This window comes from Amphibalanus amphitrite, unplaced genomic scaffold (assembly GCF_019059575.1).
Source record: "Amphibalanus amphitrite isolate SeventyFive unplaced genomic scaffold, NRLGWU_Aamphi_draft 000652F_arrow, whole genome shotgun sequence".
NCBI lineage: Eukaryota > Metazoa > Arthropoda > Thecostraca > Balanomorpha > Balanidae > Amphibalanus > Amphibalanus amphitrite.
In genome coordinates, this window is record NW_024882146.1 from 227,651 (window position 1) to 241,733 (window position 14,083).

Below are 14,083 nucleotides of genomic sequence, written 5' to 3' on the forward strand. Positions count from 1 at the left end.
TGCCCCCACTGCCCCCACGGTGGCGCCGCCCTTGCAGTTTATGATCTATCTGGCGTTGCGTTTGCAATGTTTTTTTTTTATTAAGCGCACCGTGAAACAATTTAGAATGACGGACGAAAGCGTGAAAGCTACTTCAAGATCTTCTATTCACCCAAGTCTTCTGCTGAAAGTCATCCTCCAGCTGTTTCTTATTCTCTTCTGCTGTAACAGTCGTTCAGAGACCAGTGGTGGCTGCTCCGATTAGAGACGTTCCAGCGTCCCCTGGTCGGGTGGCGGCAGGGGTACAGCGGCGGCCGGTCCCAGTACCGCTGGGAAGTAGCACCTGTACCCTGCCAGCGCGGCCAGCGCCCCCAGCGCGTACCCGACCGTCACGTCCTCCCAGTGGTGGTGGCAGTCGGCCACTCTGCTGACCGCCACCAGCGCGGCGGCGGCCGGCGCCAGCGCCAGCAGCGCGCGGCTGGTCGCAGAGAGCGGCCGGCGGGCGCGCGCCGCCCAGAACAGGGAGGCGAACACCGCCAGGCAGCTGCAGAGCGCCGAGTGGCCGCTGGGGAAGCTGCGCCGGCCCTCCGCCACCACAGACGGCTCGCCGGAGCAGGGCCGGCCCAGTGGCGGCGGACGGACGGCACCGTGACACCGCGAGAGGAAGTCGGGCCGCGGCCGGCCCACCGCCGCCTTCAGAACGTTGGTGGTCAGTCCGGCAGCCAGTAGAGACAGAGAGGAGGCCAGCGCGGCCTGGCGCAGCTCCAGCCAGTCGCCGGTCTGTAGCAGGCGCGGCAGCAGAGTGGCGGGCGGCACCGCGTACACGACGGTCCACAGAGCGCGGCTCGATATGTAGCTGGGTGTCATTGGGCGGCTGTAACGCCACGCCTCGGACGGGGAGATCTCACGGACAGCAGAGTCCAGCCGCTCACTCTGGAGGAAGATGTAGTAGAGCACAGCTCGAATGAGGAACTGGGTGACGAAGTACCGCGATGTTATCAATGCGCACTTCCCGATGCATTGACGAAGCTGAGTCATGTCGAGACCGAGGACCATTCACATCACCTGATGTTGCAACCTTGAAATTTTGCAACGAAATTTGGTCACTATAGAATTTAATATTGCAACTTCAAAGATCAATCTCTACATAATTATGTCAAGGAAAGACGCACCATCAGCGCAAATCATTATAGATATACTTGAAAATTTGAAACGTTTAGCTGTACTTCCGGTACTCGAGGCCTGCAATACCTACATTGTACTAAATCTACAGGAATGTGCGACACTGTAAATCATACATGACCTAAGTCTAAAGAATGGTCAGGCCATTTCCGGCCGTGCCTGATGTCTAAGCCTTCGTTCAAGGCCTGCAAAAACATCATGTCACCGCCACTGTCATATCTGACAAATGCGTCCAGTGTGTCATAATGTGTGGACCATTTTAATGGTAAAATGCACTGAGCCTCGTGAGCTTTTCATGGGGATCTGCACCACCGAACCGGTCGGCAGGCGGTACCTATATTGGGAAAGATTCTTGGTAATATATGACATATTCCTCTGAAGCCACGAGGACAGCAGTCACCACCGTCTTAGAGAGGTTGCCAGTTAGACGACAAAGTACTTATTATCGATAGCTTGCAAGCCATTCAGGGCAAGCAGCGATAAGTATGCAAGTGCAATGGTGCAGAATCCGATTTGGGGACATGATTGCATTGCATCTCTAATTGTTTTTCCAGTTAAAACAGAAAAAGTCGTTTTTGTCATAATTGCCTTGAATGAAATAGAATTATACCGACGGATACGGCCAATGTGCATAAAGTTTGACAATTGGCATCCGCCTACCTCTTGTACTAACCTGTTTTTTTTTTTATACTAACGCATCTACCTATAGTGGTTAAGCTTGCAGGAACATTTTTAGGATGACGTAAAATTTCAGGGTCAGACATTTGCCTGACAGTGACGACGCTTTGAGGAAATAGGTATTGCGTAATGAACTAAGCCAGGATCTGTCAATTACATAAAAGCCAAAGTTAGCCCACGCGTCAATATAACAGTACGCACTAAGTGACAAAATTCTCAAGAGCTCCATAAAACCCAAGGAAATCTCTCTGAACAATGAAATGGGAGCTGAAACGGCGCAGTAATCAATCACACTGAAACGTCTTACAGATACATATTTCCTGGCAGGTCAACGGCGTTAAGCCACCTTTTATGACGCTATACAACAAACTCTAATTGGTGCCACTCAGGGCCATTCACGTCACCCGCGGAGTTACTTCCTAGGTTGCAATAAATGAGCACCATGAAATTTAACACAAAAATAAAGTTGTGGACAAGCTGTATTTTTTAAAGTCTCTTATGACTTATGAGGTGCATTCCCTGGAAACCAATATAAAAAGTGTCATACCGGAATTAATTTTATCAGTTGCTATACCACCCAGAGCGTACTCTAATAATACCACGGCACGCATCTTCACGTCCTTGCAGGATAACAGATGAGGTCGACCTTGCTGGCTGCGAGTGGCACGCACTGGGCCCGGTAAATCCTGCACCAGCCGACGCGTCACTCCCCACACTGATTAGGGAGGTCGTCACCAGACGATTATCACGTGCCGGGCCGGATCGCGCGGTTAAGACGACCTTACGTAACCGCAGCTACCGGCGCGCGGGGCCGCGCGTGACACGGAGTACGAGTGTGTCGCGTCCGGAGGTTCTGGAGGTCCGCTCTCAGCGCAGTGGTTTCACCTAAGGAGCTGACGAGTCGTCCTGCGTCAAACTTGAGACGGAAAATACCTGCGGGCGGCTGGGCTAACGAAACAGGATGCGAGCTGGTGCGCAATTTGTGACTTCAGCGATAGGTATAAAGCGACGAAAAAAATGTGTAAGCACGCTCCTAACCCAGTAAACATGCCGACGTCGGCCCAACGTCGGGCCGAGGCTCGGCCCGATGTCGGCCCAACGTCGGTTCGACCTCGGCCCGACATCGGCTGGACGTCGGATATGCCCGCATGTTCCGACGTCCAGCCGAAGTCCAGCCGACGTCGAGCCGACGTCGGGCCGAGATCGTTTGCCGAGGTTGACGAGATCGTTTGTCGTTGGACCGACGGGGCCGACGTCGGCATGTTTATTGGGACAACGCGCCAAAAATATCAACCGGCGGCGGGATTCGAGCCCCCCAGTCGCCGACGTCGGCATGTTTACTGGGACAACACGCCAAAAGGATCAGCCGGCGATGGGATTCGAACCCCGTGTCACTTGAACGCGAGGCTAGTGCGCTAACCACTGCACCACGCAGCCAGCTACCGAATTCAGTTTGTTTTGTTGGCTAATGCCCTTTCGGTCTGACAAGACCATTTCAGAGCCGGAAGGATCATAGGATGGAGACATTGGTCTTCTTGGCCTTGTTCTTGGCGAGCACCCTGGGTCCAGTTCATATAGAGTCCCTGGTCCCATTGCTGTTACGTGACACTTATTGGAAAGGGCGACCCCACAATGGATTCATATAGCCACTCTTACACGCCTGCACCAACGTTTCCCAAAGTGTCCCTTTGATAAGTGGCACTTTGGCAAAGTGACACTTGCCGACTGGCCTTTCTATTACTATATGAACTGGGCCCGGCCCTGGTGAGTTGCCGGGGCTGAGCCTGACCAAAGGATAGCCCGAGCAGCCCCCAAGCACTCACCGCACCCGGCTACGGGCGAGCTCGGCTTACGGGCAATCCCAAATGGGATAAAGTTTCCCGTCCAGTCCGGATCAGGAGGTTGCGGCGTAGAGGAAGATTTGAGTTTCCTGAGGATATTTTGAATACAGAAACTCTTTATGAAACATGAAACATGTATTTTATATTATTTTAACGGTCAAAACAGCGGCCGATGTCAGTCCGACGTCGGCCCGACGTCGGCTGGACCTCAGCAATTGATCTCGGTCCGACGTCGGCCAGACGTCGGCTGGACCTCGGCTGGACGTCGGAACATGCGGGCATATCCGACATCCAGCCGACGTCGTGCCGAGGTTGGACCGACGTCGGGCCGACGTCGGCATGCCGATGCCGAGTTGCCGACGTCACCCCGACGTCGGCCGACGTCGGGCCGACGTCGGCATGTTTACTGGGAAGATCCACCATCCAGTCAGTTGGTACAGTGGAGAGCAAAATAAACAATCTAACATGAATATGCACATCGCGCATGACATCTGATCGCTATTCAATGCCCGTTCACCGTACAATGCACTCGCCGGGCAACGTCATTATGTTGAACCTACATCGCTTCGTAGGCAAATTTGAAATGACTTGTATGCCACGAGAATACGCAATAAAGGCAGAGATGAGAGATATGATTATCAGCATAGACAAATGGCACAAAAGGCTATGTAGTATGAACGGAAAGACGGATACTGTTTGAACTTCTATTGGCATTCCACCGAATGTTCTTTACGTGCTAAGCACCTTTGATGATACCTAAGGATTTAAGTATAATGTCAATAGTCACGTGAATTAATGTGTGGATGATATAAGGTTTTTCCGAAATGCCTTGAGTCTGGAGAAAGATAGAGTGAACGTATGACTTTATACACACCGCGAAAAATGACTGTTGTTATGTCTGGTTTTATGACTTGTCGGGAGAACGAACGTGCCTCACGCCTCACGCCTGGAACGAGAGCGAGCCATTCACTTTATCCAGTCGAACATCACCGGTTCATCCCAATTGTTTTAGTTTGGAGGGTAGTTTCTGGAACACCCACCCATCACTGACGCAATCAATATTCAAAATATAGTTTAATCATTGATGTCAGCGTGAGCGAACACAGACCATCAGCCCATCCTTTCGTCAAGTGGCATCTGTTTTTCTTCTTAATCACTCTTGCGTTTGTTCATTTGCCAGTGTCCACAACAAGTTCGTGTGTCAGTGACTCAGTATCAGTTGGTGTCAGTGTCACGTGACCGACCGGGGTGCGCCGGCGGCGTGTCAGTGGGTCAGTGGGTCGCCGCGCATGCGCCGTCCAGTCGAGCGGCCCAGACCTTGACCGGGGCACAGACGCCGGGGACCTTCCGAATGTCAGACGGAGGATTATCACATGCCGACATCTGTGCAATGATCCTTTACCATGGGTGGTCATCCATCAACTTATTTCCTCTTATTAGCAAACAATACAGTTAAGTCGTTTGGGATTAATGTGCCGCAGTCATTTGCCTGCATACCATAATGCCAAAATTGAATACCAAAATGATGAATGCGTATAATAACGTTTTCAGGCGCGCACGTAGGCGTACACTGTGCAGCGTAGATCGTCCCTTGACATTTCCATTCGGTCATCAATACTTATTACACTGGCGAAAAGGAGGAAGCCCGCCACAAAAGCTGATTTGTGGTGGGATGCTGTCAACAGCCGAATGTAACGAACCTTTTTTGAAATAATTGAGGTAAAGAGGCAGACAATTAGCTTCCATTGCTGGCAACAAGCCACTATTTTTCATACCTTTGAGCCGTCTTAAAAGAACAATAAGACGTAAGGCATTGACACACTTGCATAAGAATGGGTACATGATGGGTAGGTATTAAGCCCATCCAAAGAATGTTGGCTTGCGTCCAGGCTGAGCCCATGTAGCCTGAGCCCATACTGAGCCCATCCGACAAATATGACATTGTCACTCAACTTATCCAGTGTGTTTGTGTGTGGGGGGGGGGGACAAATTAAGAATATAATATTCAATAAAATAGAATGCGACCTTGGTATTTGTGAAGATAGACGTTGTTCGGGTCTCGGCCAGACCCCTCGTCGGTCTACGTGCGCTGTGCGCGGCGGACGGTTCGGGACAGAGGGAACCGAACCCGAACAGGCGTGAGCAGTCAGTAACTCAGTGCTTAATAAAGGCATGGCACCTAATCAATGTTGATGTTGTTATTTCCTCACCGAAAAATTATTACACAATAAGGCGTTTTGAAGAAACCCTGAAATTAGCTTTTGCTAAGTTGACATCGTTCACATAATTGAAGAATACGGGACCGAGCTGACCACTTTTTATCTATAGAGAGATAATTGAGTTGTCTTACGAGTGGACATTAAAATTCTGCCAGCAGAGTGATATCTAAAGAAATCGAAAGATCAGAGCCAGATGCTGAGATAATTCGAAACGGCGTCATTGAGATAAAATGACTGAACTATTGGCGAAAGGAAAATGAGAATGGGGATCAACCGTCAAGCTCAAAGCCAACACTGCTCAAGACTGAATTCCTCCCTTTATCAGGCTCAAGTGACATAGCCCACCCCGTAAGTAAAAGGAGCCCCGGGTTTCTCCATGTGCTTTTGTCACCATTCTTGTGTGGGGACCGTTTCACCGACCTTGCGTCATTGCTGGTGAGTCGACTATTAGCATAATCCGTACAGGTCCGGTAGTCTTCACACGCCAGCTCCGGCCGCATGAAGCGCAATGTTCGGACAAGGATCTGGCTGTTCTGAAGACAGTTGGAATTCACTAACACCAATGCACGACCCAAGTCAATGCTCAGGACGCGACGAATACAGATTCAGCTCCGTTCAGTGGGCGGCCTCTCGCCCGGTCGCGGCCCGCCCTGCGTCGTTGCATCCCGCACCGCTCGCCGGGGGGACGGACGGGCTGGGACGCCACTGAGAGACGCCTATAAAACCGGCTGCCGCTGTCGGCGCCGGCAGAGCAGCGCCGTTTTTCGTGTTGGCGTCATGTGGGCAATCATTGGCTGTGCGGCCCTGGTGCTGCAACTGGTGTCGGGACAGCACGAGCACAGATTCTTCAAGTTCCCCGTCAAACCCGGTAAGGTGGCGCGGACCAGCGGGCCGTCTCAGTGTCTGCTGTTTGGTGATTCCCTCTTGCGAGCATTGTCCATTTTTCAACGTTTCTTTATCAGGCGCTGATGCTGAAGTCCCAAGCTCGATGTCACGTTTAGCAAAGTAATCGAAGGCTGCGGAGGCTATCAAACAATTATATAGGTACACATTTTGCGGAAACATTTGTGGATAATGATTCACTTAAATAACTTGAACTTTGATTTAAACGTCTTATTCTATCGGCCAATTTAAAATAATTGTGATGCGGATAAATGTCTAGAATAGATACGTTTATGAGGCACCGGAAGACTAGGTAAATTTGCCGTCGGGATAAAGTGACCTCCTTTGTAACACCTGCCAAAACTGAATGGAAGTGATTTATTTAGATTAATAAACACAAACCAAGTTAAATAACGAATACCAGCGACCTTATTGAAAATAAGTTAAACATGTAAAGCTTGGCAGCAGTGGTAACTCTATAAAATTTATAACATTAGGTAATTTTCGGGCTCTAAACAAAATTCAATCGCATGTGGCGCCAAGCATTGATGAATAAAAATAATTTCATCAATATTTCCATAACTGTTTCGCCGGTTGAAATATACCTAATGCATTTAAATGACACCTGAAATATAATGCACTTTACCGGCCATATTGTTCGTGCATTTACGGCCGGTACGCTCGGCTTAAAGTCGATATTGTTGAAATGACCGAGCTGCTAAATCATTGGTGCCAATGACAATCATTTTGCTGAGCATCTACCTAAAAGATAAAAATAAAAGCCCGAAGTACGTACGGATTTCGGTAAAATATATGTATGAAAGATGCATTATTGCCGGCGTACTTTGGAAGATGTGTGTATGAGGTTTCAGGCCTTCAGTTCACAGCAATGCACTACTATTTTGAGGAGTTGGGCACTTAAATTGTCCGATGCACATCATGCTCGGGAGCGACCCGGCCAGCTCGCAAAATTCATCCAGCCAATACCACTGCGACCACTGTCACTGACCACAAGCCATTCCCATCAGAAGCAAACAGCGACAACCGAAGTGGTTTGAATTGGCACTCTCCACTGCACCGGTCAGCTAAGGTCAAGGACATAGACACCGATCTACTGTGGCATATTTTCAATACAGCAGCGCAGCATCTCTGACAAAGCGACTGCATGTTTTTGTTTCAGGTCACAACGGTCAATGTCACGACCCTCGGGTAGACAAATATTATGACGTTGGCGAGGTCTGGGGTCCTAAGAACGCCAACTGCAAACAGAGCCGCTGTGTGGAAGAGAAGGGGGTGCTCTACATCGACCGAATGTCGTAAGTATTACTGAAACTGTGCTGGGTATACAGGATCAACGCCGATTTATCAAACGTCATCAATAAACATAGTTGATATCTCTGGGTTGATTAGATCAGGGATCCACACACCATGCGGCTGATTCGTCCAATAATATAGGATTCTTTTGCTATTTTCGCACGAGCATGCTTCAATGACGCAGTTCCGTTCTATCTCGGCGTTTCCCCTTCGACAGGTGCGACCGCATCCTGGACAACGTCGACTTTGACAAGATGAAGCGGGAGCACCTGAGCTGCCGTCAAGCGATCGGCGATCGGCGGGAGCCGTTCCCCGGCTGCTGCCCCCAGCTGGTCTGCTACGAGTACATCAACGGCAAGAAGAAGAGGATCCCCAAGGAGCGGCTACCGCTGATCAAGCCCATCATACGCGATCATTTCGTCTACGCCAGGCAGTAGACCAACCAGCGCGCGGACTGCGGAGCTTATGTGATTTGTGGTGAATTGTCAAATGCGTACAGTGTTTCATTAAATTGTGAGCGGCTTGGTAATAAACTCAGTTGCCGTTTCGTATAAGGGTTGATCCAAGGCCGTCTATAGGGATTGACCAGTAAGACTTAAAACGTGTTTGGCGAAGGCTGGTGAAGGTGAATGCTGATCAAATGTAATTATATGTTCGACGACTTATAAAAACGGCGATAAACGGCGACAAATGATGAAATGCTCGCTTTGTAAACTCGCTAGGTATGATCGCTTTGTTTACTGCATGTAGTTCAAAACGTCTACTCACGTTCTGAGTGTTGTATGTTGTAATGCATCGGGCACGTAGTTACGGAGCGAGCGAAGCGAGCGTAGTCTTTCCTTAGATTAACGGAAATTTCTGAGTATGAGCGGCCGGCCGGCCGGCCGGCCGGCCGGCCGTGGTCACGCTTTTGCGAGGCTTATATCTCAGCAACCACTTGACCGATTTACACGCGGTAATTTTTGTAGGGTAGCTTTATTCCTTCTACCAAGTATTGGACTATTCCCGATGCATGTGGGTGACCCCTTATGCACGTGCCACGTGCAAAACGAAGAGGTGTCACTTTTGTAATTGTTGCAATATCTCGGTAACTACTTGACCGATTGCACTGAAAGTTGGCATGAAGGTAGGCACCCACTAGGCACTGCATATCCATGTGCCAGAGTTGGGGTGCTGCTGCACGTGCGCACGTGCAGGGGTCGATTCCAGATCTCGAGAACGGCTGGACCGATGGCGCTCAAATTTGGTACATGGCTAGGGACCGGTTAGTAGGGTGCCGTGCAAAAGTCAGTTGGGACCCATTTTGCACGTGCGCACGTGCAGGGTGCCGCTTCCAGATCTCCAGAACGGCTGGGCCGATTGTGCTCAAATTTGGCACATCGCTAGAGACCGGTTAGTAGGGTGCCGTGCACAAGTCAGCTGGAGGTACCCCCTCGAAATTTCGCACGTGCAAGGCTCACCCTCTCGCTCGCTCCGTTAGTCGCCCCAAAAGGCGTTATACTGGTAATATAACGAATGTTATAGAGAAACACGCCTATGCATATGTATATAAAGGACGTTATATCCACTCGAAGAAAGGGAACCATGCGTACAGACACAACTACCTGCGTGGGGTAATTATGCTGAGTGTTCTTGGACGTTTGTAGGGTTTGTCTTCAATACATGCATATATGTAAAGCATATCGTGTTATCATTGGCATATCTTTATAACATAAGTCATCAAACGTTTGATTCCGATCAAGATGTTTCAACCGAAGTGAAAAATTAAAACTGTCTACCTCATGAAATCATACTAGAGACCCGTCAGTCGTCCGTCTCGTTGGGGGAAGCCAGCTTATGAGCCAGCCGGATGGCGGACGCTGAATGTTAAGGTCACCTCTTTCCAGAACAGATTCACATTTAGCTTACGTAAAGCCAGGAAATCTCTCTCTAATTGGATTATCCCTAGACAACGGGCCCACATATCAAGGTCTCACAAATCAAGGACCACCCTCAATCACTGTAGAAGTCGTGACATCCTGTCTGAACGGATTGGAAGTGATCTCAGAGTTTGGAATCGGAGTTTGGAAGGGACCGATCGGAAGTTCGGAGGGAGACGTTCTTTGGCAATGCTAAGATGCTGGTTCAGCATAATTTGGACTGTTACTATGCATTTGTCATAAACCTGGTTGCATGGCCACCATTGTGTTTGAACGATGCATAATTTCGCGGGAGAACACGATGCTAATTGACAGCTATTGCAATTATAGCAAAGTTATTGCAATAACTATTAATTCGCATCGTGTTTTCCCGTGAAATAACGCATCGTTAAAACACCATGATGACCTTGCAACCAGGACTATTACAAAACGTTCCCTATTATAACGTACCTTATTACCTCATTATAGTAGGTACTTTCAACTTTGTGTTGCGCTCCCTGTTTTACCATGTTATCTATTTCACTTGCTTCTCTTAGGCAACGACTAGGCTACCAAGATGCGCCAAAAAGGCCAATGACAGCGTTATAATGGACATTGCGCCTGTGTAACATGTGCTCAGCTCGTTTGTACATCTACAAGTATATCAGACTGTTGTCGAGTGCTCCCGCGAGGAACATCTTGTTAGGACATTGTAGAATATTTGTTAATGACTTTTCCTCGAATGAAGAAATGTTTATACGTCGAAAATGATGCATTCTAGTAAATAAATTTCGCCCACAGGGCATCATCAGACAACTTAAATAAATATCTTATAATATTATATCAGATTGTGGTTAATTTGGTGGCAATGGTGAGCTTAAGCGAACCTATAAGTCATTGAACAAACATATTAGAAAAATGACATTTCTAACCAGCGACGGGTATAAATTATGATTGAGATGGTTGGTTTATTTAATTGACTTAAATGGTCAATTAGTTTTTTCTTTCAGTCGGATGGGCTAAAAAATCCACCATTTAATCAAAAGAGTTTTATTTTATTCGCACGTTTGTGTGGTAGGCCTATACCTTTATTTGATTTCATACTATAGCGCCGTAACCATTGCATTATCAGCATGCTAAAGTGCATGCAGAATGCAGGAAGGCTGTTCTGTCTGAAAAGCTGCTGGTTGTATATTGCCTCTGTTTGTTCATGGGCGTCGCACAGTCCGATCCTTATCGCCTCTCGGTAATCTCCTCTCCAGCTCCGCCTGCAGTTTGGCGGAGTCGTTAGGTATGTGGCGCTCATACGCCATCCAGGAAATCCGCGGATTGATGCCCCCGGGTCTGTGCCAAGACGACCGTTTGGGCTGACTACTGACCGTATCATGCATTCACGGTGAGTTTCGTTCTTCCAAGGAGCGTCTTTGTCCCTCGACTATACAGCGCCTTAGCTAGAGGATCAGATTTATATCGGAGATCGTGCACCCACACATTTGACGATGCTTTATTTTTTTCATTATTTAATATTACAATTTTGTTATTTTTATCAGCCTCTGCCCGAAATAAAGCCCGATAGCTTACATACTCTGTGTAAGCTAGGTCTCTCTATGCATGTAAGTAGTTGCGTTTCGAAACCAGACGCCCTGCCTAGCGCCCATGAGCGGTGCTACCAAATAAGTTATGTAAGATATAAAATACATTGCCTGGTGGATGCCTAACTAAACGCCAAGTTTCAGCGAAATCACTGCAGTAATGGCCGCCGAGTTATTGTAATGGGAACAAACTTGACACCTCTTCTTTTTGCATTCTGCACGTGCAATGGGGGGTGACAACATGCATCAAGAGTAGGCATCCGATGTTTGGTAGAAGGGACCATAGGCGTAAGAACAGGGGGCTGGGGGGCATGGCCCCCACTTTTCAACCGTTTTTTAAGCAAAATCTTTATTTTCGATATAAATACAAAAGTAAGAACAGGAAATGGTTCAGCAAGGTGAGGTGAGCACAAAACTGCAAATAATTTCTTCATAGGTGTATTGGGGCTCTCACAAAGTGACATTGAAGTTTTGCTGCCCTCCCCCCCCCCCCACACACACACATACACTTTTCGTGAGGTTCCTACGCCCATGGAAGGGATGCAGCTACCCTACAAAAATTACGGCAAATCAATCGCCCCAGTTAACACATGAGCCTTTCAAAACCGCTACTTTTGCAAAACAGCTTGAACACCCTTGACTTTCCAGTTTCCACGTGCCAAGACGGTCACCTAGATGCATCAAGACTATAGGTAAGTCAATTACGGGGTAGAAGGAATGGGGCTTCTCAACAAAAAAGATTGCAGGCCAATCGGCCTAGCGGCTGCTGAGATATAGGTCTTTCAAAGGCCCAGGCCGGGCCGGGTCGGGCTAGGCCTATCACACTGAGATTTTCCCGCTATATTGAAAAGACTCGCTTCGCGCTTCGCGCTCGCTTGTAATGATATTGCCGTCAAATAAAAACGTTCACAACCACCTGAGACTAAACAGTCTGTTAGCTGCAAACTTTTTACGTTGTTTTTTCTTTCCTTCTCTTGCTTCATTGCCAACTCTCACCTCTTTCTTTTATTCAGTCGGCATGATCTAATTCGCATCGGGTCTTAACGGTACCTAGATGGCTCGCAATGCTCGGTCACACTTTTTTTACGCAAAATTATCCAAACGTGTTATCGAATGCGCAGAGGTGAGACAAAGTAGGAATAAATTCACCACATCACAAGATTTTCCACACTCTTAGGTATTCAGTGACGTCACTTTACCACTTTAGCAGCTTATCGAATGGCAGCCGCAACATTCCAATGGTATACCTATAGATAGACACTCCCCAAAACTGGGAAGCTCTCAGCTGTCAATCAAAGCCCCAAATGACGTCACGTAACATATGGTCCCGGTGAGCCTGCAGTACATACGTGACTTTTATGGAGCCGTTAGGTATGTCCTTACGTGCCAAATCCCAAGATTAGGTACAATTTATTTCACAGTTCCATTTTCACCTTACCCCTCTAGTTTCTTGTGAACGTGAAAATGGTAGTGGAAAAGGCTTCGCGCTTTCACCATCCAGCGTACAATTAATACCAATCACAAGGAGCGATGTACATACGAGTAGGTATGTGCAAATTGTGCATGCTAATGTGGCACCCTCTGTAGGTAAAGTCTTACCTCCAATCTGCGCGGTTTGCATCCTACATCTTCACGAAATCTTACATACCTATCTCAGGAATTCCTTCTTTCTATGGATATTTACGACCTTTCCCTATCTCACCGTACTCAGCAGCTAGAGTGCCACTTCTCCAGCCAATACCGACCCAAAGAGGCAGAACCGGGTATTACTGCCCGCCCGGTGACCCCTCCCCATCCCTACTCCCCGTGCCGTAAATCAGACTGTCTCCGAGAGGAATAGCCGACTCCTCAGAGAGGACACGACAGAGGCACTGGGCTGTCACCTGCACGGCCGTCAGGCAACAGCCCATCAACCTCCGCCGTCGGGCACTCCCCCGAGCTCGCGAGACACGGTCACTTATTACCTTCCCCAATGCAAGGAACGCCACTCGGCAGCGAAGGCTGTCCCAAGGATGCTCCGCCATGAATGTGGCTTCTGACATTTCGACCGTGCGACGACTTGATTTGGTATTCGTGGCACATGTGTTGCCACAATTTTACATCAATGACTTCAGTTAAGCATCTTAGGAATGGAGCTGTCGGAATAGATAATGCATGGTAAAAAAAAACATACAACCGGCAGACACACTGAAGCTTCTGCAACTTGCAAGCTGCAGCTGAACTTTCCCCGGTTACCTATCCAAGCCGTTTTCGATAGGCCATTCACTTCTGCCCCTGTTCAGCATTCAGCCTGACATGGTTCCCTGTGCCGGCTGCCGGCTGCCTTTGATTTTTATAAATCAGCTCTCACCAGTTAGGACGTCAACCGTGCGTGTGAGGGATATACCTACTCGTATGTGTGCGAGTGTGGAAGCAACCATCGCAAACATTATAGCAAACATTATAATGTGAGGTGCTGGCTCTTTTTTCCCTTTCATTGCCATGGTCGTCATGTTTTA

The 14,083-nt window shown here is 48.4% G+C and overlaps 2 protein-coding genes across 2 annotated transcripts; one reads left to right on the forward strand and one right to left on the reverse strand.

Annotated features, from left to right (window-relative positions):
- Positions 1-55: 55 nt before the first annotated feature.
- LOC122364028 (phospholipid phosphatase 5-like) lies at positions 56-1,399 on the reverse strand. Its single transcript, XM_043334029.1, has one exon. It carries the CDS (start codon positions 1,033-1,035, stop codon positions 241-243), a length of 795 nt encoding a protein of 264 aa, XP_043189964.1. The 5' UTR covers positions 1,036-1,399; the 3' UTR covers positions 56-240.
- Positions 1,400-6,650: 5,251 nt separating this feature from the next.
- Positions 6,651-9,772, forward strand: LOC122364029. Its single transcript, XM_043334030.1, has 3 exons — positions 6,651-6,767; positions 7,962-8,097; positions 8,313-9,772. Exons 1-3 carry the CDS (start codon positions 6,677-6,679, stop codon positions 8,530-8,532), a joined length of 447 nt encoding a protein of 148 aa, XP_043189965.1. The 5' UTR covers positions 6,651-6,676; the 3' UTR covers positions 8,533-9,772.
- Positions 9,773-14,083: the final 4,311 nt, after the last annotated feature.